Source organism: Primulina tabacum, chromosome 9 (assembly GCF_025594145.1).
Source record: "Primulina tabacum isolate GXHZ01 chromosome 9, ASM2559414v2, whole genome shotgun sequence".
NCBI classification, from domain to species: Eukaryota; Viridiplantae; Streptophyta; class Magnoliopsida; order Lamiales; family Gesneriaceae; genus Primulina; species Primulina tabacum.
Window position 1 is genome coordinate 18,529,669 of NC_134558.1, and position 22,860 is coordinate 18,552,528.

General features: G+C 33.4%; 4 protein-coding genes across 4 annotated transcripts; 3 read left to right on the plus strand and 1 right to left on the minus strand.

Moving 5' to 3' along the window:
• Nucleotides 1-9,886: 9,886 nt before the first annotated feature.
• LOC142556965 (uncharacterized) lies at nucleotides 9,887-10,741 on the plus strand. Its single transcript, XM_075668448.1, has one exon. The coding sequence runs from the start codon at nucleotides 9,887-9,889 to the stop codon at nucleotides 10,739-10,741; it is 855 nt and encodes a 284-aa protein (XP_075524563.1).
• A 2,068-nt stretch (nucleotides 10,742-12,809) lies between these two features.
• On the plus strand, nucleotides 12,810-15,957 carry LOC142554943 (CASP-like protein 1). The gene is made up of 3 exons (XM_075665548.1): nucleotides 12,810-13,190; nucleotides 14,927-15,053; nucleotides 15,542-15,957. Exons 1-3 carry the CDS (start codon nucleotides 12,919-12,921, stop codon nucleotides 15,764-15,766), a joined length of 624 nt encoding a protein of 207 aa, XP_075521663.1. The 5' UTR covers nucleotides 12,810-12,918; the 3' UTR covers nucleotides 15,767-15,957.
• A 753-nt stretch (nucleotides 15,958-16,710) lies between these two features.
• On the plus strand, nucleotides 16,711-19,057 carry LOC142554947 (CASP-like protein 1). The gene is made up of 3 exons (XM_075665552.1): nucleotides 16,711-17,120; nucleotides 18,245-18,371; nucleotides 18,635-19,057. Exons 1-3 carry the CDS (start codon nucleotides 16,855-16,857, stop codon nucleotides 18,857-18,859), a joined length of 618 nt encoding a protein of 205 aa, XP_075521667.1. The 5' UTR covers nucleotides 16,711-16,854; the 3' UTR covers nucleotides 18,860-19,057.
• Nucleotides 19,058-19,970: 913 nt separating this feature from the next.
• LOC142554948 (uncharacterized) lies at nucleotides 19,971-21,814 on the minus strand. Its single transcript, XM_075665553.1, has 5 exons — nucleotides 21,577-21,814; nucleotides 21,033-21,101; nucleotides 20,693-20,768; nucleotides 20,555-20,619; nucleotides 19,971-20,370 (listed from the first exon to the last, which is right to left on the minus strand). Exons 1-5 carry the CDS (start codon nucleotides 21,736-21,738, stop codon nucleotides 20,305-20,307), a joined length of 438 nt encoding a protein of 145 aa, XP_075521668.1. The 5' UTR covers nucleotides 21,739-21,814; the 3' UTR covers nucleotides 19,971-20,304.
• Between the last annotated feature and the right edge of the window lie 1,046 nt (nucleotides 21,815-22,860).

Genomic DNA, 22,860 nt, shown 5'->3' on the forward strand with positions numbered 1-22,860 from the left:
GTTAGAGGATATTTGTTTTTGATGGTAACATTGTTAAGTTCTCGATAATCAATGCACATCCTTAGAGTTCAATCTTTCTTTTTGACAAATAATACAGGAGCACCCCATGGAGATGTACTAGGTCGGACGTATTTCTTGTCCATGAGCTCTTGTAATTGGAGTTTTAATTCTTTTAACTCTGAAGGTGTCATTCGGTATGGAGTTTTTGATCTGGGTTGTGCTCCAGGTATAAGATCAATGGAAAACTCTACGTCTCTCTGAGGAGGTAAAGTATTGATTTCTTCGGGAAAAACCTCTGGAAATTCTTGTACAACTAAGATTTCGAAGATCTTGAGTTGATCCTTTGGCTTATTTATCAAATAAGCTAGAAATCCTTGTCCGTTGTCTTTTAGTATAGCCTTAGCTTCTGCTGTTGATACTATTCCCAGGGTATGGTTAGCTTTGGAATTGATTGGATGAGAAGTTTGAAGATAAACTTCTTTTGTGTAGCAATTGAGCTAGGCTTGGTGTCTAAATAACCAGTCCATTCCAAGAATAATATCATAGTTCTTGATAGGTAACTCAATCAAATCTGTTAGATATTCTTTTTCTTGGAATTTTAAGGGACAGTTTTTGTAAATGATGTCAGTGATCATCGTTGTCCCTAAAAGTGAGCAAATTTCGAATCTATATGATAGCTGCTCAAATAACAGTGGTAATTTATGTACAAAAACTTTTGAGATAAAAGAATGAGTAGCTTCTGGATCAAATAAAGTTTTTGCAGAACTGGATAATATGGTAACAGTACCTTCTACGACTGCAGTAGGGTCAATTTCATCCTCTTTTTTTCCTAAGAGGGCATAGGCTCGAGCAGGTATCTTTGGCTTTGTTGTGGGTTGAGTCTTCTGCATTCTTTTTGGACAATCTTGAATACGGTGTTGCTCACTTCCGCAAATAAGACATTTTCCTCCTTTTTTCCAGCACTTTTCTTCTTCATGATTTGGTAATCCGCAATATACACACTTTTTACTGTTGTTTCTTGGAACTTTTCCTTTGACACCTTCTCCTTGCCTGACTGGTTGTGTTCTCTTTTCAAATTTTCTTTTTCGGTTATTATCCTCAAAAAGGTTGGGTTTCCTGGTTTTCTTTTCTTCTTCCTCTTTTTTAAGAAGTACCTTGATGTCTTCTTCCACTCGTAGAGCTTGATTACCAGCAGAAACATAACTGGCAACTTCTGTGGACAATGTTGCCCAACGAATATCTAGATTTAATCCTTGAACAAATTTTTTTCTTTTTCTTACCTCATCTTCCATGTAGTGTGGTGCATAATGTATAAGACGGTGGAATTCTGCCTCATATTGAGCTACGGTCATGTCACCTTGGACTAAATTCATAAATTCACGTTCTCGGGTATTTAATATAACTTTAATTATATATTTACCTTCGAATTCTTGCAGAAAATTGTCCCACGTTTTTTGGGTGTGATTCTTTGTCCACTTATGTTCCACTGTACGCCACAAGTTATGAGCTGCTTCTTCAAATAAGTAAGTGGAAAAATTCACCTTTTGTTCTTCAGAATAATTAAGAATAGAGAATATTTTGTTGATTTTGCTTAGCTAAGATTCTGCTTGATAAGCATTTGGTTTGCCTTCAAACTTTGGCGGTTTGAATCTCAAAAATCTCTCAAGAGCTCGATCATTTGCCTCAATATGATGTTCTTGAGCTTGATCATGAGGTCGTGATGGATTTTGCTGACAAAACTGCACAAATTGATGCATTATTTCAAACATATTTTGTACGTTTTGTTCTTGGGGGGATTGTGATGAGCGCTTCTGGAATTTCCACCAGTTGCCTAGTTGTGGTCATCTTGAGAGGGAATTCTTTGTCTGATTCTGGCTTGAGTACTATTTTGTGAAGACGACATTCTAAACACATAAATATAAAATATGAAATATCTTGCACTATATTCATATATATATATATATATATATTGAAATATCTTGCACTATATTTATATATCATAAATGTACATAATTATGTCAGAGGGTAAACAGTCAGTTTTATTTATAAACAGGACATGTTTCAAATATTTACAATACCCAACCATAATACAAACAGAACTAGCAAACTGGGTCATCATGCCTACAAAAAGTGATGACCTTGATAATCATCATACCTACAAAAGATGATGATTATTAATACTAGTTATATACTAGTGTCAAATAGTCATTGTCTTCATTCGTCGTCTGAGAGATCTATAAAAGTTGTGTGGCTCGAGCCTTCATTTGTGCCTGTGGTTTCCATGGTAACATTTTGATCCGTATTTGGCAGTGATGTATATGGTTCAACTGAGTCTAGTTCATAACTAAGCTCATTAACATTTTCACTTTCGGGTATGATAGTCATTGGAACAAGTTCATCTACTCCAAATACAAAGTTTTCCCCCGTAAAGTCAGGAAGAAATTCAACTTCAGGTGACTGCAACAGATAATCTTCTATCATAAAGGGTTTTTGATCTTGTGTTGTGTTCATGACTCCAGGATATTCTACAAAAAGGGTTGGTACATACTGTGGAATATTTTTAGTCAAGCTACTACCTCCGGTTTCAAATGTGTTAGTGATGGGAGGAGCTGTTGTATGATTAGCTTGATTTGTGTAAGATGGACCGATAACACCAGGTTCCATTCCGTGGATAGATTGATAAAAAAGTTCACGCCCATGCATGATTAAGTGGTCAATGTGGATTGAAGGGTGTGATACTCCTTTTAGGAAACTAATCAAACATCGGTCATAGAATTCATGCATGTCTAGTAAGTATATAAGAGTGCGGTCTCTTTCATACAGTACATGACCCACTTCTCCCTGATATGCTAGATTATCAGCCCTCATCCGTTCTTCAATAAATCCATGAAAAGTTTCAGTTGTTCCAAAGGTTTCAAAATGCTCCCGATACATATTCACTAGGCATTTCAAATCCGAGTTTTCTGTGCTTAATTTTGTTATTTCTTCCTCCATATGTTTGATGATTACTACACTCCGTCATCCTGAAAGGAAAACATTTCAATTATGAGGAAAACATAAAGATTAACGTATGACATAAACCTTAGGCTCCTGTCTCTAGACTCTAAGAAACCATGCTCTGATATCACCTATGTGGCGCCCGGTTTAGGAATTCATAATTATTCCCTTACTAAGTGCCACATTTTTTACAATCTTTCTTTATTGAACTGCTATTTTTATTTTTACCATTATTATTATTAAAAAGACATTGTAGATAGAAATTTAAATATTTTCTACTATCATTTAAAGATTATCTACAAATATTTACATTCTTATTTCAAATATGTACAATTATTTTACAGCAGAGGAAGTTTAACATTTATTTATAAACAGATCATCCCAACTTTCAAATACTCTTATTTCAGCTTCAGTTATTTTCTTTCTGTTCCAATTCTGGGGATCCTGTGTCTGGAAATTACAATAGACGAAAAAAACAGAGGGTTAATTCTTTGAGGACTTAGTTAGTTTAAATTAGTATATAGCTTTTAAATAAATTAAAATAGCGCTTCGTTATAATTATGCATGAAGTAATAGGCATAACAATTTAGATGTTATGAATGCTATGCAATGGAATAATAGATAAATGAAAATTCCATAAATTAACATTCGTGGCTCTAATTGAGCACTTTTTACTAGCAAGGTGAACCATTCTCCGGACCTAAATATTCGGTGCGGGTTGTTCAGATGAACCATATACCCGGTACTTTTGACCAGTTGTTCATTGGACTCATTTTCCGGGCCGAAGCCACGTTGTCCAGTGGACTCAATTTCCGGACCGAAATCCATTGTCCATGACTCCATTCATTAATGGTATATCAATACATTCATAAATATGCAATAAAATATATCAGTAATTGAAATGAACTGTGGATGATATTTGAACATTAAATAAATGCTATTGAAATTTCCAAGCCAAATGCCAAAGGCTTTAATAGAAGAATGAATAGTAATTTCCTCACCTGATAATTTACAGTTTAGGCTTGATTAGTAATCCGAATTGTTGAAGCAAGTCCTAAAATATATTATGAATGATATTTATATGTTAGAGTTTTAAATAAATAGCTGATCATTTCCAGATTATTTTTTTTGTTCAGAATTTAACCCGGTTGATTTTACTAAAGTTCGCAAAATTCATATTAATTAGAAGATAACTCCAAACATTACGAAAGTTGGCCAAAAAGTCGGAAATATCACCAGAAAAGTTCGGCCGCCGGAAAACCGGCGATACGGCGGCGCGTGAGATACACGCGCCAACGGTTCCGGCGCGTGGGTGGCCTTTCGGCGGCCACGCGCGGCCGGATTTTTTCCAGATTATGTAACTTTTTATGAACTTGAATTCTTATGTTGAAAGTATTTTCAAATTCCTATCCGATCAATACCAGATTTAAATATCGTCCTATGGTGAACAAAGATACTCCGACATTCCGAAAATGTTAGTTCCGGCAATATTTTGGGAGGATGGACGGTATGTACCTTATCTATGCAACAAGAGGTACAACTTTTGTGTTCAAGTCAACCTCTAGTTTGGTGTGTAGCTATAAGAAAAATGAGCGAAAAGTACCTAGCTTGAATACAGGATTCCGTCGTCGTTTCTCGGAATATCTTTGTTTGATTTTCTTGTTCTTTAATCAATCCTTTTTCATCACCTCCAGTGCTATATTGTTTTCGGATATGAGGTGAATAGTTGGTGATTTATCGAAATTTTTTCGGAAAGGGGTATAGATTTTTCTTCTATTTTTCTTCTCTTTTTCCCTTCCCTTTTTTTCTTCCTTCCGTCCTTCTTTCTTCGGTTGGTCTTCTCGGTGGGTTATAAATCGAAAATGAGAGAGAATATATATATAGCCGTGGCTTCATGCTTATCCTTATTATTTTTTATTTATTTTTATTTTATTATTATTATTATTATTATTATTATTATTATTATTATTTATTAAATAGAAAAAATATCATGTTTATCTAAACTTAATATTATTATATTCTTGTATCTAATTATTATATTATATTAAATCTATGTATTGAACCTAATTAAAATTTATCTTACATTGAACCTAATAATTATTATACTTAATTACTTAACATATATGTTAAGCTCAATTATAATATTTTATTATATTTTTTAGTATTTGATTTTGGAATGGAAACCTCATAGCGCTTGATGAATTTTTAAGTGTATTGTGATGTATTTTAATGTATTTCTAGATACTTTGGACAAATAAAATTTGTACCGACAAATAATGTGGAAAAATTCAAAAATGAAAATAGTAAAATTTATACTAATAAAAATGCATTTATGCACCTTTGTTTATAGGGTGTCACATTTGTTCAGCTGTGTTTCAATGTGACTGAATGGACATTTCCAAATCTCTTCTCTACATTGCTTGAATAATTATAATTTCTGAATGAATGACTATATAAATATCTTTCGGATACGGGTCTTATTCAGTTTCTGAGGGGGAGCTTTTCATTTTTCTCTCAAACTAAAAGTATTATCAATCAGTTTTAAAATTCAATTGTTGAGAAAAATTCTTTTCTTTTCATCAACTGAAAATTATTTTCTTAATTCTGATTATCTCTCTTAAAAAGTTTTTTTTAATTCGGTTTTGGAGAGGGAGTTTTTTTTCTTTCTTTCTTTTGTTTGTTTTCAAAATTTCTTTAAATTCAGTAATAAAAGGGGAGCTTTTAATGATGTTTGAATATACTAACTCTTGAATTGAATATATTGCGCTTAACTGCTCAAGTTTTTGTAATCATCAAAAAGGGGGAGATTGTTGGAACTTTTCAAGTTCGCAATCTTGATTTTGATGATAACAAAATTTGTTAATTGTAATACTAATAATTTACCTTAGTGTGGAGCATCTAGGATCACTCTCGAGCTGTTAACATCGCAAACTGAAGACCCAACTGATCACACAAAATGAATCAGTCTAACTGTTACGTCAATTGAGCAGTCCAGCTGATTGTCCAGTTGATAGGTGGTCCGGCAGGAGAACCTCAGAAGCCTGGCCAGCTGAAGGAGTGTTCAACTGATGAATAGTCTAACTGAGATCAGTTCAACTGAATAAGAGTGAAATCAGTTCAACTGATGAGTCAACTGATTTCACCAGCCCAACTGAAGATCAGTTCAACTGACCAATTCGAAGCATCAGTCAGAATCTTTCAGTTTTGGATGAAGTTGTATGTGAAGGTATAAAGCCATTGTCCCGTCAAAGGACAATAATAGACGTTGCATCAGAGCATTAAAGACAAAACGTTTCAGAAGGGCAGTCGAAAAGTCGAGACACAAAGTCCAAGAAACGAATTCAAGATGCAACGGATACAATATATGAGTCTCACTGTACGTTCAGTTCTCCCGCCTATATAAAGAGAAGATCAGTGAAGACTCAACAAGAAGAAGAGAAACAACAAGAAAAAGAGTGAGCAAAAAGAAGCTTTTAAGCATATACGAGAGAAAAGAAAGGGCACGCTCATTGCACATCAGCTTTCAGAAGCAATCAGCCCAGAGGGAACTCTTCACAGTTATATCAGCTTATATTAGAAACTTATTTCCCTCAGTGTGTGAGAACATCCTTGTTCAGTTCTCACACACATAAACACTCTCAATCACTCAAATACAGTCTTGCACAAAGACGTTAAACTTGTGTATGCAGTCTTTCTCATATAGACATTAAAGAAGTGTTGACTGGAAGGTGCTGCTTTCAATCTAGTCTAGGAGTTCAGTTTAGGTAGTGGTATAAGTCCTAGCTGAGTGGGTTTGTACAAGGTGTTGTATAAATCAAAGTCTTCCAGTGGATCCTACTCGAGGCGGTAGAAGGGGTGATGTAGGAGCAGTTGAAGTCTCCGAACATCCATAAACATATCTTGTGTATTTAACTATTTAACTATTGTTTTCAAACTGTTTGGATCAGTTAGAGTATCCGTCAGTTCAGTTGTCACCATAACTGAACTGATGAATGCAAAAACTAATCTACTCTTTTTCGGTTAATCAGTTTACATAAGATAAAATTTTTTCTAATATAACAGTCTTCTTCACGAAGGATTACTTCGAGTTTCTTCCATTTGGTTTTAAACCAAACTCGATTTAATTCATCGGTGTTAATATTCTTAGAACACGAGCTATTGCAACTCATTGGATAATATTTTGTTTGAAGCATCCGAAAGATGCTCAGCAAATGATCATTCAAAATACATCAATCCAATGTCACCGAGGGCGTAGGGATAGTAAGGGCTGGGCTGGGCAAGATTATCAATTTTTTATATAGCCATAGTGTAGTCCAACTTTTTTCTTAAGCTCATCCATTACAAAAATAAAATGAAAAGAAAAAAAAAAGAGAGAAATTAAAAAAGATGAAAATTAAAAAAAAAAACGATAGGAAAAAAAATCACATCTCTTACAGCTTCAGGAGCGCCTGGAAATTGAAATTCTCATCTCAATTCTCAACCCTCCGTCTTGGGCCACTCCCTCTTCTGCCCTTGTTATTTGTCAGGTATATCTCTAATTATTTACTTAATATTTTTTTAAGCATAATCCTTCTTGATTCGTGCTAGCTTTCGAGTTTAGATTCTTGTGCTGAATGTAGAAAAAAATTTACGAACTTAATGAAAAAATAAGAATATTCTCTGTTCTTTTATCACTTAAAAAATATTCACCCTAACTTTTCTAGAAACCATCGCCGGAGAAAGCCATGGCCGATGAAAAAATGTTAAAGATTTCTCTTTTTCATTTTTTAAATCTCATTTCGGACTCTTCGATTTTTGTGGAGCCTTAGCGATTCCTTGGCCAAATCGAAAACTTCTTTCAGTGAGTGCCCAGTCATTGTCGTCCCTGTCCATCGAAATATTGGCTCTGCAGCATCGATTATGTTGTGATTAAATTTTGTGAATTGGTTAAATGAGATAAAATTCTTATGCGGGTTGACAGTTGAATCATAGATACTTAGATTTGAAATTGGTAAAGTAAATGTCCTTTGTTCCAAGCTTGAATTGGAGTAGAAAATTTTCAATTACTTTTTTTTTCCATTTTTCTCTGAAAATTAGGTTATTCGGTTATCAATCAAAATAATCATTTTTTCCTGTTCGTTTTAATCTATTTTTGATTGAAAATTCGGTCGGTTAGGTTTGGTTGAAAAATAATTCTGTTAAATCGATTTCGGTAATTTAGTTCGGTCAGTTCGGTTATAATGATATTTATAGATTTTTTTATTTATAGATAAATCAAAATGACAAAAAAAAAAAGCATTATCGATTATTTCATTCAAACAAACAATTAACAGTTATCAAAAACTTCAGATGATCCTCTTCCACCGAGTTCAAGATCTACATTGAAAACCAAAAATACTCAAACATGGCAATGAAGTTGCTCTCGATCCATTGGAAGGAAATTATCCATATTATGAGCGTGATCCTGGGAAAAGAATTAAAATATGGGAATATCCATGTGATAAACAAGAGGATATTTGAAAAGAATATGTTGGTATGCACTACAAAAAAAATGGCAAAAGACAACGGTGAAAATTCGTTGTCGTAGGTCAAATAAAACCGTTGTTAAAGCTCATGTGGTTAAAGAGTGCGCTCAAAGACAACGGTGAAAAACCGTTGTCGTAGACGTCAAAGACGACAATGAAAAACCGTTGTCGTAGATCTTGTAAAATCGTTGTTAAAGGCCCGTAGTTAAAGGGTACGCTCAAAGACAACGATGAAAAACCGTTGTCGTAGACGTCTAAAGACGACGGTGAAAAACAGTTGTCGTAGCATTGAAAAATCATTGTAAAACTAAATTTTGCGACGGTTTGTCTAAAAAAAACCCAAACCGTCGCTATTAGCGACAGGTTGTCATATGAATTTAGTCTCTAATTAGCAACGGTTTCTGGTTTTCCGTCGCTAATTAGCGACGGGTTTTAATATGATTTTCGTCTCTAATTAGCGACGATTTTTCTTATGATTTCCGTCGCTATTGTTTTTCGTAAAATAAAAAAAAATTATTGTTATAATTTAATAAATTAACAACAAAATATTACTAAATTAATAATATTTATAATCTTTAACACTTAAATTTAAAGTGAAATGAATATCGTGGAAGAGAGAAGAATTTTATTAGTGAAATGAAAATCGTGGAAGAGGCAGACTTTGGTGTGGGAAGAAAAAAGACTAAGGATGCGGATATTTATAGACAATTGGCGATAGTTTTTGTATAAATGGTCCGTCGCTAGTAGCGACGACTGTAATAAAACTGTCGCTATTTGCGACGGTATCTAATAGCGACGGTTTTTTAAATAACCGTCGTACGTATTAACTTAACGACGGTTATTTCGTCGCTAATTTAAAACGTCACGAATTTAACAATGCGACGGTTTTATGCACCGTCGCTAATTTAAATCGGCGACGGTTTGACAAACACCGTCGCTAATTTTAGCAACGGTTTTTGTTAAAACCGTCGCTAATTTTAAATTGGCGACGGTTCTATAGAACTGTCGCGATATTTAGCGACGGTTTAAAAAACATCGTCGCTAAATATTGACCGATTTTTTAAAAAAAAATTGAAACTACGACAACGTTTTTTCAAAAACCGTTGTCGTTAACCAAATAAAACACTAAAAAACGACAATGTTTTAAAAAATCGTTGTCGTAGTTAAAAAAACCATCCGAAAGACAACGGTTTACACAAATCGTTGTCCTTCACCTTGACAGAATCTTATATAGACAACGGTTTTTGAAAAAACGTTGTTGTAGCCCAAAAAAACAATCCGAAAGACATCGGTTTTTAAAAATCGTTGTCATAGCCTTAAAAAAAACGCTCATAGACAACGGTTATTGAATTGTTTGGTTAAATTTGTACACTTCTGAAGATTTCATGGGGGGAAAGTCTGCCTTTAGTATACGCGCGGAGGCTAAAGGTTTTCTTAAAGATATGCTGACATTTGATTTTGTATTTATCTTGTTGTTGATGCATAAAGTTTTGGAAACATCTGATATGTTATGTCAGGCTTTGCAAAGAAAAAATCAAGACATTCTGAATGCAATGAGTTTAGTCACGATTACAAAATTGCTTTTCCAGAAAATGCGAGATGATGAATGGGAAGATTTTCTATGGAGTGTGAATAATTTTTGTGATAATCATGATATTGTAGTTCCTTATTTGACTTATCGTTATGTTGAAGTTACTAAATGTTCTTGTCAACAGAAAAATTATTTTATAGTGGAAGAATACTGTCATTTTCATGTATTCAATGTTGTGATTGACAAACAGCTAATGAAGTTGAATACTGAGCAATCAGTAGATTTTCTCACTCTTTGTGAAGCCTTGAATCCTAGTGATGGCTTCAAATCATTCTCTGAAAGTGCTATTTATTTTTTAACTGGTCAATTTTATCCCAATGATTTTTCCAAAGATGACATGAAACATTTGAAGACTCAATTGGATCATTACAAGCTTGATGTATTTGAGGATCCGATGTTTAAAGATGTTGATTCTCTTCCTAAATTATGTCGACTACTAGTTGAAACAAAGAAGTCGAGGATTTATTTCATTATTGATAGAATGATTCGTTTGGTCTTGACTCTTCTAGTTTTCACTGCTACAATTGAGCGAGCATTTTCAGATATGAAACTTCTCAAGACACCACTTCGCAACAAAATGGAGTATGAATATTTAAAAATGCAATGGTTTTGTATATTGAGAGAGAGATTGCTCATGACATTGATATAGATTACATAATTGATATATTTGATCTTTTGAAAAATCGAAAGTTGCGACTAAAGTAGTGTTTATTTAAGTTACCTCTTTTGGCGTAAGTTGTATTTTTTGTTATGCGTACTCTATCACATGATTAATATTTGAACTTTTGGAAAATATTTATCCAGATTTGATGATTATATTGTGAAAATCGTGGTTTGCACTTAATCTTTATATCATTAAAAAATGTTGTATTGATTTCTAAATTAATTTTTTATTTTCTAGCTCCTCATATTTTGAAATTCTGACTACGACCCTGAATGTTACCTTACAAAAACAACTTTTTGTTTATATAAACAGTTATGTGTGGTTATTTTCTAAAATTTTTAATAGGTTACAACAATCGGAATACAATTTCAATGTACTACATCCATATTAAATATAAGTCAACTTTATAAAAATATGCATTTCAAAGATATTCCATATCAAACTGTTATTTCTATTAGACTAAACATTCACACGCAACCATCCTATTATCCTAATTCAAAAGAAAGAAAGTGTACCTGACCAATGATAAACGATTTGATTCTCCTTATCAATGTCTTATCAAGATAGGGGGATGTATTCAATATAGAATATTTATTGACTTTTAATTACTTTTGTAGATTTTAAAAGTCTAGATGAATTCAATTAAGACTTTTACATACTCTATAGAAGTCTAGTGGTATTCAAAATAGACTTTCGTAGAGTTTTAAAAAGTCAAGTGTTATTCAACATTGACTTTTAAAAACTCTATAAAAGTCTATAGGTATTCAAATTTTCCATAGACTTTTAATAATTTCATGGAATTCATTAACATACAAACATTAAAGCCTAAGGTACAACTATAAATTGTAAAAAATTATATTTGATTCAACCCAAAGATTTGGATGGATTTTTTAAACTTCTAACTCATACACAATCTATTTATTTTTCTCCCTGTCGCTTCACATCACCTCTCTTCTTATCTTCTCTCCTCTCATCTATTTCTATCGCTCTCTCAAATTTTCGAAAAATATCTCTATATATATTTTCATCTTTCTTTTTCAAATTTTTCATTTTTTGGCTGATTGTTCATTTAATAATTTTTTATTTTAATATCACAGGAAATTTTGAATTCTAAAATTGATTTTGTGATTTTTACTTTATGATTTATATAAATTAATGTAATATTCAATAATAATAAAATATGATCCAAAAAAATGTTCCTTAATTCTTAATAATTGAATAGTCTCGTAACAACTATGATTTTTTTAATTCATTTTAGCATTTTCAATTAATATGTAAGCTATGATATTTTTATACAAAATTATATTCACACAATACTAAATAATATTCTTTTCACATGTATATTATCAATTTAAAAACAAGGTTAGAGGTTAATCAATTGATATATTTTGAAAAAATTTACAAACATGCATACAAACCCATGTATTAAACATGTAAAGATTAAATGATTTAACTTTTAAATAAGTAAATTTATTTATTAATATAAATATTGAAAATAATTTCAAACTGAATATGTTATATATGTCAATTAATTATTGGTTCAAAGAAATTAATAAAAAAATAATATGTTATAATTAAGTACAAAATTTATAAAATTCTATAAAAAAAAGTCCACTAAAGTCTATAAAAATCTTGCAAAGAAGTCCACATAAATCCACATAAATCTGTTTATAAATCTGTGAGATTCTGTAAAAGTCAATAAAAATCTATCAAATCCATAAAAGTCTATCATTTGAAAAAGCCATTAAAAGTAATCAAAACTCTGAATTGAATACACCTCACTTAGTCTATCGCACAAAATTTTTCCAGCACTCGACAATCGTAGACTACATGACAAGCATAGTCTACAAACTACCACGATAACCCGAGATTTACTCGATATACATCGAAAGATAACAGCAGCGAGTTACATTATTATAAGAAAATGCACCGATCGAAATTCAAATCAAATCATTATATTTTATTTATTTAAAACATTAACTTGGCGTGTAGGAAACTCTAAAACAAAAAATAAAAAACACAACACATCGCTCGCATTCTATATAACACATACATATTCTTATCCCATAATCATAAAATTTTTCACACTAACTTCCATTATCCAACTAAATTTTGGGCGAAGCAACTCAGAAAAGAAAACGAAAAAACCCAGAAAAATTTCCATGGCGACCACAGAGACAACCGAAAAGGTGGCGCGAGAGCCCGAGAAGGCGGCGCCTCCGCCACCGGAGATGAAAACTTCGGGGGATGCGGTACCTACCAAGTACTTTGCATTGCTTGAGGTTGTGCTGAGATTCTTGTTGTTTGCTTCGGCACTCGTGGCTGTGTTGGTGATTGTTACAAGCAAGCAAACGGAGCCGGTTCCAATATCGCCATTTCCGCCATTTCCTTTGGCCCTAAGGGATGCGAAATTTAATCAATCCCCAGCATACATGTAAGTTTTTTTCACTATATATACATATATTTCATCTAATACATAAAAGATAAATCATATTTTTTAACCATGATCGAGTAGTATACATGAACTAGTGTATGAACAAGATAATTTTTTTCACAGAAGCTCATGTGGGATCGTTTCACTGATCAATTTTGTGAGACAGATCTCTGATCGACTCATGAAAAAATAATATTTGTATGTATAAACTAAGTCGACTAGTCTCACGAATATAAATCCATGAGATTGTCTCCTAGAAGACTTGGCTCTTATTTTTTTTGTCCATTCGCGTTTTTTCCTTAATTTAGTTGTTAGCGAAAAATGTTACCCAATTTTTAATTTCAAATTCTCTTTTGCATAGCTAATTTGTCTGTCTCCTTCTCTTATGAACCCAGTCCGTTGATTTTATGACATATTAAATGGATTTAATTAACAGTTGGAGCATAATAATTTGTTTGACCATTTCTATGGAAAAATATTCAAGTTTTGGTAAGAGTGCACTAAAACTATCAAACTCTAAATTAAATATTAAACCAATCGTAATCTATATATATATATATATATATATATATATATATTAGGAATTTTTAATGGCAAAAACTTGTGTGAGACGGTCTCACGGGTCGTATTTTGTGAAACCGATCTCTTATTTGGGTCATCCATGAAAAAATATTACTTTTTATGCTAAGAGTATTACTTTTTATTGTAAATATCGGTAGGATTGACCCGTCTCACAAATAAATATTCGTGAGATCGTCTCACAAGAGACATACTCATTGTCAGTGGCACTTCAAAAAATTATTCTCACACTAAGCTTTTAACATTTTTGTATGGTATTTAAACCATAAAAGTGGAGTATAAGTTTAAATTTTTGAAATGCCAATAACATTGTCAAGTGAGAATACACATTGGAGTGTCAATAACAATTCTCATATTTTTTTTAGTTTTTTTTTTTTTCAGTTTACAATTTTTCTGAAAAAAGTAATAGAATAATTAAAGCAACCTTAAAGAAGAGTGACACAAATTTCAACTGATGAAGAAAATAGCTTTGAAAAAGGAAAGATTCTGATCTTCAATAATTTGATTAGTTAGTGTGCAGAAAAAAGTTATTAATGGTGCCAAATTAAAGAATTACGAAATTTTTGAAATGTTTACGTACGTAGCTAATTATTGAGTCGAGTTTAAATAATAAATTTTATTTATTTTTTTTCTTTTTTTAATATAAAATTATTTCAACTATTATTTCTATTCCTTTTATGGTCGATAAAAATAAATATGAATCGAATAATATATAGGCATGCCCATGCTTATATCAATAATTCAATCAATTCTTGCAGACGAGAAAAAACATTTTAATCCGTAAAATATTGGCATCACCTAAAATGACAAGACAACATTAACAGACATGTACACCCCAAAATATCACAAGCAAACTTTGGACTTACTGAAAACTTTGTCATATAAATTCACGATTGTCTAGGGACCTTTCTACTTAAAAGATTTGTTATACAATACACATTTATATATATACTCACACATAGCGATGGTTCCTGTTCATCGCGGTTGGGGGATGGCCGCTTTGGAACGGGAACAACTGTCGTGGCAAAGTTTTATGCTAAAACGAGTGTGTTACTGGAACGCTGTTATTGTTGGAATATCACATATTTATTTATGTGCCTTCACGGAACGGAACGGAAGTCGTCACGGTTGTTTTAGGAATATTATTTTCGGTGCAGATACTTTGTAGCAGCACTCTCAGTTACAGGATTCTATGCCGTCATCTCCACTCTATTATCCTTCTACTCCCTTCTCAGGCCTGGCTGCTTCACAAAGGCACTGTCTCATTTTGTCATAATCGACGTGGTAAGTTTAATTTCAATGCCCCTGCTTTACTAACATCTTGGAAAAGTTTATAATGTAAAATTATTTGACATACATTTTTTCGTTTTATAACGAAATAGTTTATAAAATATTATGTATAGCTGCCAGATATTTTACTCAAAAGAAATATAATTTAAGGTGCAAGCAAGGGCGGAGCCACATGCTCCTTTACCCGGGTTTGGTCCAAATTTTTTTTAAAAAAATTTATATGTAAATTTTGTATAATTTTGAAATAATATGATATTAACTCGGGTAGATCAATTTAAAATATTAAAAGATTTTAGAGTTTAAAATTTCAGCCCGGACAGAGCCATATTTCTGACTCCGCCACTGGTTGCAAGCACATAAATTTATCAAACAAAAAATTGTGGGAGCTAGAATTCTCGTTCATTTACTAGTTATTTTCTTGATGAGATGTTCAAATATTGTGGAAATGAATGCACCAAATGCGACGATGTTTTGTTTTGCAGCTGCTGTTAGGAATTGTGGCTTCAGCAACTGGAGCGGCCGGTGCAGTCGCTTACATAGGTTTGAAGGGCAACTCCCATGCTGGCTGGATGAAAGTGTGCAACATATATGATAAGCTCTGCAGGCGCTTTGGAGCTTCTGTGGCTCTCTCCTTGTTTGGATCCATCGTACTTGTGTTGCTTGTTTTGCTCTCAGTCTACACCTTGTCCAAGAAAATACAGAAATAGGGTCGCGAATAATCGAACATGTGTGTGTCAGTGTGTGCATATTTAGATGTGTTTCTTGTGGAGTTGAAGGATGAAAAGAACTAGAATCTGTATGTTTAATTTATTTGTTATGTATATTTGTTGACGTATCATGTACTTGCTTGAACTTCAACTACTGGATTGTGCATTTTTAATGTGTGAATTTCAAATAATCGGACAAAATTTGAGGAAACTATTTAATATGTGATCGAGACAAGGAATATCAGGCTTTGATTCACACATCATTAATGTGCTCAATAAGATTATGATAAAATTCCAGTTACTGTCACGCCCCAAGACCGACAGCCATAAAACATGAGCATTCTTCTTAGCGTCAACCTCAACAACTTACAGGTTTAGCAGACTCTACGGTAGGAAATGAATAACAGCGATTTGGAAATAAACTAAACCGAGACGTGGTTGCTTGATGATTTATACAGGATGTTTTTGTATGTTTTGAAGTTAAAATGTTGATGCCAAAGATTATAAGCCAAAATGCAACGATTATGTTATGTCTACGAATGGTTCATGTTCAGGAAACCTCTCCAAATTACAGCGATTGTGGTATGATTGCAAGTTGCACGAAAACAGATCAGATTGCTGGAGAGTGAACAGAGTTTTTGTGTGTAAGAAATGAAGACTAAATACAGAAAATTGTTCTAAACTACTGATATATATATATATATATATATATACATATACAGACCCTTGCAAATTCCCAAATGGCTATGATCTGAATTAAAAGGAAATTAAGATTAAAAAAATTTCAAGTCCAGGAAAATATTAATAGAGATGTGACGTTTGGATTTGTTGTATAACTTAAAAGATTAGAATTACACTATGAACACTTGACGTAACTTTTAGTAAAGTTATAACAATCTTTCAGTCCGGTATATCAACTTGCTGCTTGCCGTATGGGAAACTCCAACCAATTAAACACACCCCTTTCTATATAATACCACACATATTCTTATCCAATAAACATAACATCTTTCACACTTAAAACTTTTGTCATCCAACAAAAGTTTGTCTGAAATAAATCATTAAGAACAAGAAACACAGATATTTCCATGGCAACCACAGAGACGACAGAAAAGGTGGTGCTAGTGTCCGAAAAGGTGGAACCACCACCATCGGAGGCGAAAACCTCGGCAGATGCTGTGGCTACCAAGTACTTTGCCTTGGTTGAGGTTGTGTTGAGGTTATTGTTGTTTGCTTCGGCGCTTGTGGCTGTTGTGTTGCTCGTCACTAGCAAGCAAACGAAGAGATTGATGTTTCCTCAATTTCCAATACCGTTTACGAGGGTTGCCAAATTCAACCACTCACCAGCTCTTATGTAAGTTATATTTCATCTAAATCTGCATGGCATGCGGATGGATTGTAGCTTAATCGACACTAAGATCTCAAGTTTAAGACGAGGTTTCAAGTTCAAGATATACCTATAACAAACCCTTCACCCAACTACAAAAAAAAAAATTTATGGAGTTGAATCTGATTCTTAGGTACTTGTAGTATGTGCAAACTAGTGTGTAAAGTATAAACTGTACGATTAGATTTTGTTAATATAAAAATTTAAATAAAATTACGTTATTATGACTTTTGAAATATTATATTTGCCATATTTTTTATATATTTTTTAAAATCAAAAGAAAATGTGTTATATATTCTCGAACTCGGAATAATCAAGTGTTGGCACAAATTTCAATTTACCGGGAAAACGTTTAAAGAAAGGAAAATCTGCAATAATTTATTTAGTTACTGTGCAGAAAAGGTATATTCCCACCAAAGATTTATTAAATCTTTGACAAATTTCCTTGGTGGCTGCCACTTATTCAATCTTTTCCAAATAAATATGCTTTACTAGCCCATTATGACTTGATTAAAGTACAAGCTTATGCAGTTTAATTCCTGATTTGAGTCCGAATCTTATATATTTAATTTTCTGAATTTAAAATTATTTGTAAGCTGAATTTTCATTCTATTTATTTCATTACTACTCAATCAAGCTTGACTAGTTTAATTTATGGTAATTAAAAAATAAATTTTTAATATAATAATAATCATAATTAAATCAAATTTTTTCCTAAATATAAACTTTATTCCATTACAAAATATTCCCATCACCTGAAATGAAAAGACACGAGCACCCAAAAATATCGCAAATAAACTTTGGAATTACTCAAACTTTCTATTCAAGAATTTTTTCTTCAATGGGGACCCTTCGATTGATTGGCATTCAAGGAGTACGTATAAATATATGTAAATATAATATATTCTCACTCAAAAAAAAAAAAACTAAAAAATATGTAAAAATTATGGATTTTTTTTATTGGAGACAAAGTTTGTTACAGTTGGATCTCGAAATCTGGCTCCAAGCTTCTGAAAACTTGGTGTCCGTAGACATGGAGTAATTTTAAAATTACTTCAAAACTAAAATTAGAGATGTTGAACTCTGTGCAGATACTTAGTAGCAGCACTCTCAGTTACAGGCTTTTACGCCATTATCTCGACGCTATTGTCCTTCTACTCTCTACTCAAGCCTGGCTGCTTCACAAAGGCGCTGTCTCATTTTGTCATACTGGATGTGGTAAGTTTTGTCACAACACCCGTCTGTCATACGTAGAGCTTCTCTTAAGTTCGAAAAGTTCATAAGATGTTACAATCGATATACTCAGGAATTTGAGAGGTAAATTCTATTAGGGCGAGTATGGATACAAGATAGTTTATCATTGTGTCGAGTTTGGCTTATACGGGCCACTGGAGTCAGGGCATTAGTTATCAAAAAGAATCTACCTAAAAGAATTGAGGAAATAATGAACGCAGCAGAAGTGACAATGTTTGTGTTTGCAGCTGCTGCTAGGAATTTTGGCTTCAGCAACTGGTGCTGCCGGTGGAGTTGCTTACATTGGTTTGAAGGGCGATTCCCATGTTTTTTGGATGAAAGTGTGCGACAAATATGGAAAGTTCTGCAGACACGTCGGGGCTTCTATCGCCGTATCCTTGTTCGGATCCATCGTGCTCGTGTTGCTTGTTTTGCTCTCTGTGTACTCCTTGTCCAAGAAAATACCGAAATAGGGTAGGTCGCGAATAATCAGATGTTTGTTTTGTGTGTGTGGGTGTGTGTGCCTAAATAGATTCGTTTCTTGTGCAGTTGAAATACTAAAGAAAAAGTAGAATTTGTATGTTTATTTGTTCTGTATATTTGTTGCTGTACCGTGTACGATTGAACCACTGAATTATGCAGTTTTAATATGTGAACTTTCATTACGCAAAGGAATAGTGTCAACTCGAGTGAATGAAACAAAGGCTTGAGACCTATGATAATGCACATGAAATTCAACAATTCATGAAAGATGATAATGGTGTGCAATGAATTCCTCCAAAAAAGACCTATTCAACATCTAATAATTAAACATGATATCAGTTGATAAGAAGTTATTATTTGACGGGAGTTGCATCAAAAAGCAACTAGCTGATATTTTATTTACAATAAACACTCGATGAGATTTGAATTTATAAATAGAGCCAACGGGCCAGCGGGACGGACTAGCTCAGAACCTCATATTTGGTGGGCGACAGGTTGGCCGCCAGTTTTTAGTTTTATTAGACGGACTAGTCCACAACCCACCCACCATTTAGCTAAGTGAGTGGGCGCTCGTTTGTGTAGGTTGGAAATTATCCAACCCAACCCACCTATTTAGTGATGAGGTTTAGCTCATTTTAACCGTTTTAATTTTAAGAAAAGTTTCGGGTTCTTGTGACCTGGATATATCTCCATCTTATCTTTTTATGATGTATGATTTTTAAAATTCAGTTTAATGGAGTTAAACTTCATCTTAAGAAGACATCTTTCGAGCATACTTCTCTTTAAGGCTTCATAGTGATTGCGACAACACTACTTGGCTACTCCAAAAGAATAATGCCATAGAAAAATTACACATACAACATCAACGTGTGAAGGCTTTATCCTGCAAGATAAACTGATGATCATGACCGTGATGACCGAAGTTAAACCCTTTCGCCTTTATCCTGCAACTAAGCATTGGTTTAGCTTCACGCTCCTTCAGCGTATCAAACACAATATATGGATAGCTGACTCATCTTCCGACTCTCGTGGTTATTTCAATCAGTGAAGTAAAGGTTTACAGGTTGCTAATGGAAAACATCTGCCTAATAGATGCGGAGGTATGTCAATCGCCATGTGGTTGCTAATGCTCCACAAAAATACCATCGCTAGTTGAACTTCAACAGTGCTTATTCTCAAAACATTTTGTAAAGAGTTGAAAACCATTATATATAGTTCATGTTGTAAAGAGTTGAAGACCATTATATATAGTTCAATCATAGGTACAAAAATAACTAAACGGCACAATGATCGACTGTCTTCATGACAAAGTGTTGCAAAGAAAATGTAACATATACCAACTGTTAAAAACACATGCTAATAGAGATACAGATGCCAGGAAAACAAAGCCAATCGTTATACTCTGAATATGCCCTTCCTAGATGAAGATGGTCCATTAGGTTTTTGGATTTGTGTAACCCAGGCTTATTAGCTTTTGCATCAAGATTTTCTCAGCTTTTGCCTTAACACCCCATTACAGAAGACAAGAGAAACAATTATGACAAAGGCAGAAGGACCAGCAATGAGATCAACCAAGTACGAACAACTTTGAAAATAGTCATATAGTAAACTAAAGACCGTTAGAAAGAAAAATTTGCTAGACTAATATAAATTGGGGAGGGTTAAGAGTAAGAGAGGTATCTAACCTCAAGCATCGGGCTATTCTTTGGAAGATTACAAGCAAGGACGATATTGAGACCAGTCTTTAGAACTGAGCGTCAAGTCATACATTAGACAAGATACCCAGAGGAAAACGAAGTAAAATAACGTTAATCTAATTATACCTAATCGACGTGCGATGCCAGATCCAGTGTTATCACTAGTCCCTCCAATTACACAGGTCACACCGATTGTATCACTCTGTTCATGATCACAAACAGGAAAAAAAAAAAAAAGATGCAAAAAATGATCGATGGTCAACTAGTCCAACACTTAAAATTACTGACTGCATTCAACAACTTTATTAACTATACGATAAAAACGATTCATTCCTCATTTGCAATCTTAAAATCATGTGCTATATTACGATCGGACGATATGATACTCTTAACAGAACTGCAATAAAAATAACTAACCAAAGGAAAGAAAGCATTATCTGCAAACAATAGAAAGAGTATACTTGACCTGTCGTGTAGGTGCAGCCGCATATAGATGCCCAAACTTTGAAGAATTGCAACCAATCCACGCATAAATCTATAGAGCAGGTAGAACTAAGGGGTCATTTTTGCGCACTTCAAAAGCAATAGATAGATTTTTCTCCAAGTCACAAACATTTGTATACGACAGTTTGAAATTCTTCTTCTTCTTTTTGTTTTTCCTAATTCACTTTCAAGAATCACAACTTTATCTGGGTATACCATGAATTAGCAATAAACCATTATGATTTTCATTTGGCATCGCAGCTAAAAAATTAGAACTTGAAAAGTAAAGTTCCAATTCCAAGAAATTAGCAGAAATACAATCACAAAACACACAATCAAACAAAGAAAAAACCATAAAAATACCGAGGAAAAAATCAGGAACAACACGCGAAAGTTCGAAAGAAATAAACAACAGCATCAACACAAATTCGAAAAAACGAAACGAAAACAACAAGAAACGTATCCAATCCAGGTAAATCCAGCTCGAAATCATAAAAGAAACGTAGGATCAAGATTTTTAACAAAACCTGTTTTTGAAGACCAATAATTTGAAAGTGGAAGGTAACATCGTCGGACACTTGAGAAAAGGAGGTGACTTTGACGCCACCAGACCCTTCACATGATGATTGAGCTTTGACTCTCAGTTGATTCATACTCCCGCCGAGTTTCTCGACGCCATTGCTACACATTTTTTAAGGTTCGTATGTTTTTGTTCGACTTGGATTCTCCTGGTTTTTTTTTTTTTATCGATTACGATGGACTTGTTGCCAAGAAACCCAAAGGTATGGCACCAAACTAAAGAGAGTCCATGGGAAAAATATTATAACGTAAAATCTCTCGGTTTTTTCGTGCCCAAAACGCAACGGAAGTTTAAAACTTTTAATTTATTTTGACAATCAAAATATATGTGTGTGGGAACCCGGACGCTAACTCAATCTTTTCAATCATCTTTGGGATAAAATGGATCAATTACATAAACTAGGTCGAAATTTTTTTTTTTTTAAAGTTGAACATCTCATAAGCAAGTGTACAAAATACTACAACAAGTTATGTTTCATCTTATTTAATTACAAGATCAAGTGCAATAACTACAACATGATCAAAAGTACAAGTCTTGTACAAAATAAAGTCATAACAAACTAGTGTTCATCAATTACATGTCATGTGTTGAACAACAGCTCTACTTCTAAGCCCGGATCACCACTCTAATCTCGATCTATCATGCTATTCTCGACCCTGATCCTGTCACACCTGTTGTCATGCACACATACAAACACAACAACAGCCGGATAACTCCGGTGAGAAACATATTTCTCAGTATAAACAATGTATACATGCATTTCATATAATCACATACAAAAGCATATAACATTTATAACACAATATGCATCGCAATCTACGAAAGCATAAATCGATACAAAACTGTAAATCAAACTCTTTAACTCTTATTCTTTGACTCGACTCTTATCTAGACATCCCGGTTTGAATAAGAACGTAACAAGTCTCCCACCTACTCTTCCCAGCTAGGTGGTGGTACGTTCTTATTCCCAGACTTTGGCCCACTATATCGAATCTCTACAATATGATTCGATCTTCTCCTAAGCACATCGATATAAACCAAACGTCTAGTGACTTGGCACCTCTGCCCAAGACTCAAATGCATGCTTTGCTATAACTCAATAGACTAAGCATATTAATCTCAAGAATTGCAAACACATCAGAGCAATAACAATATAGTAGTATGTGGTTTTGGGAAACTCAAGCTATCTCTTACTCGAGTTATCTCTCCCGGTTTAACATTGATTTATACA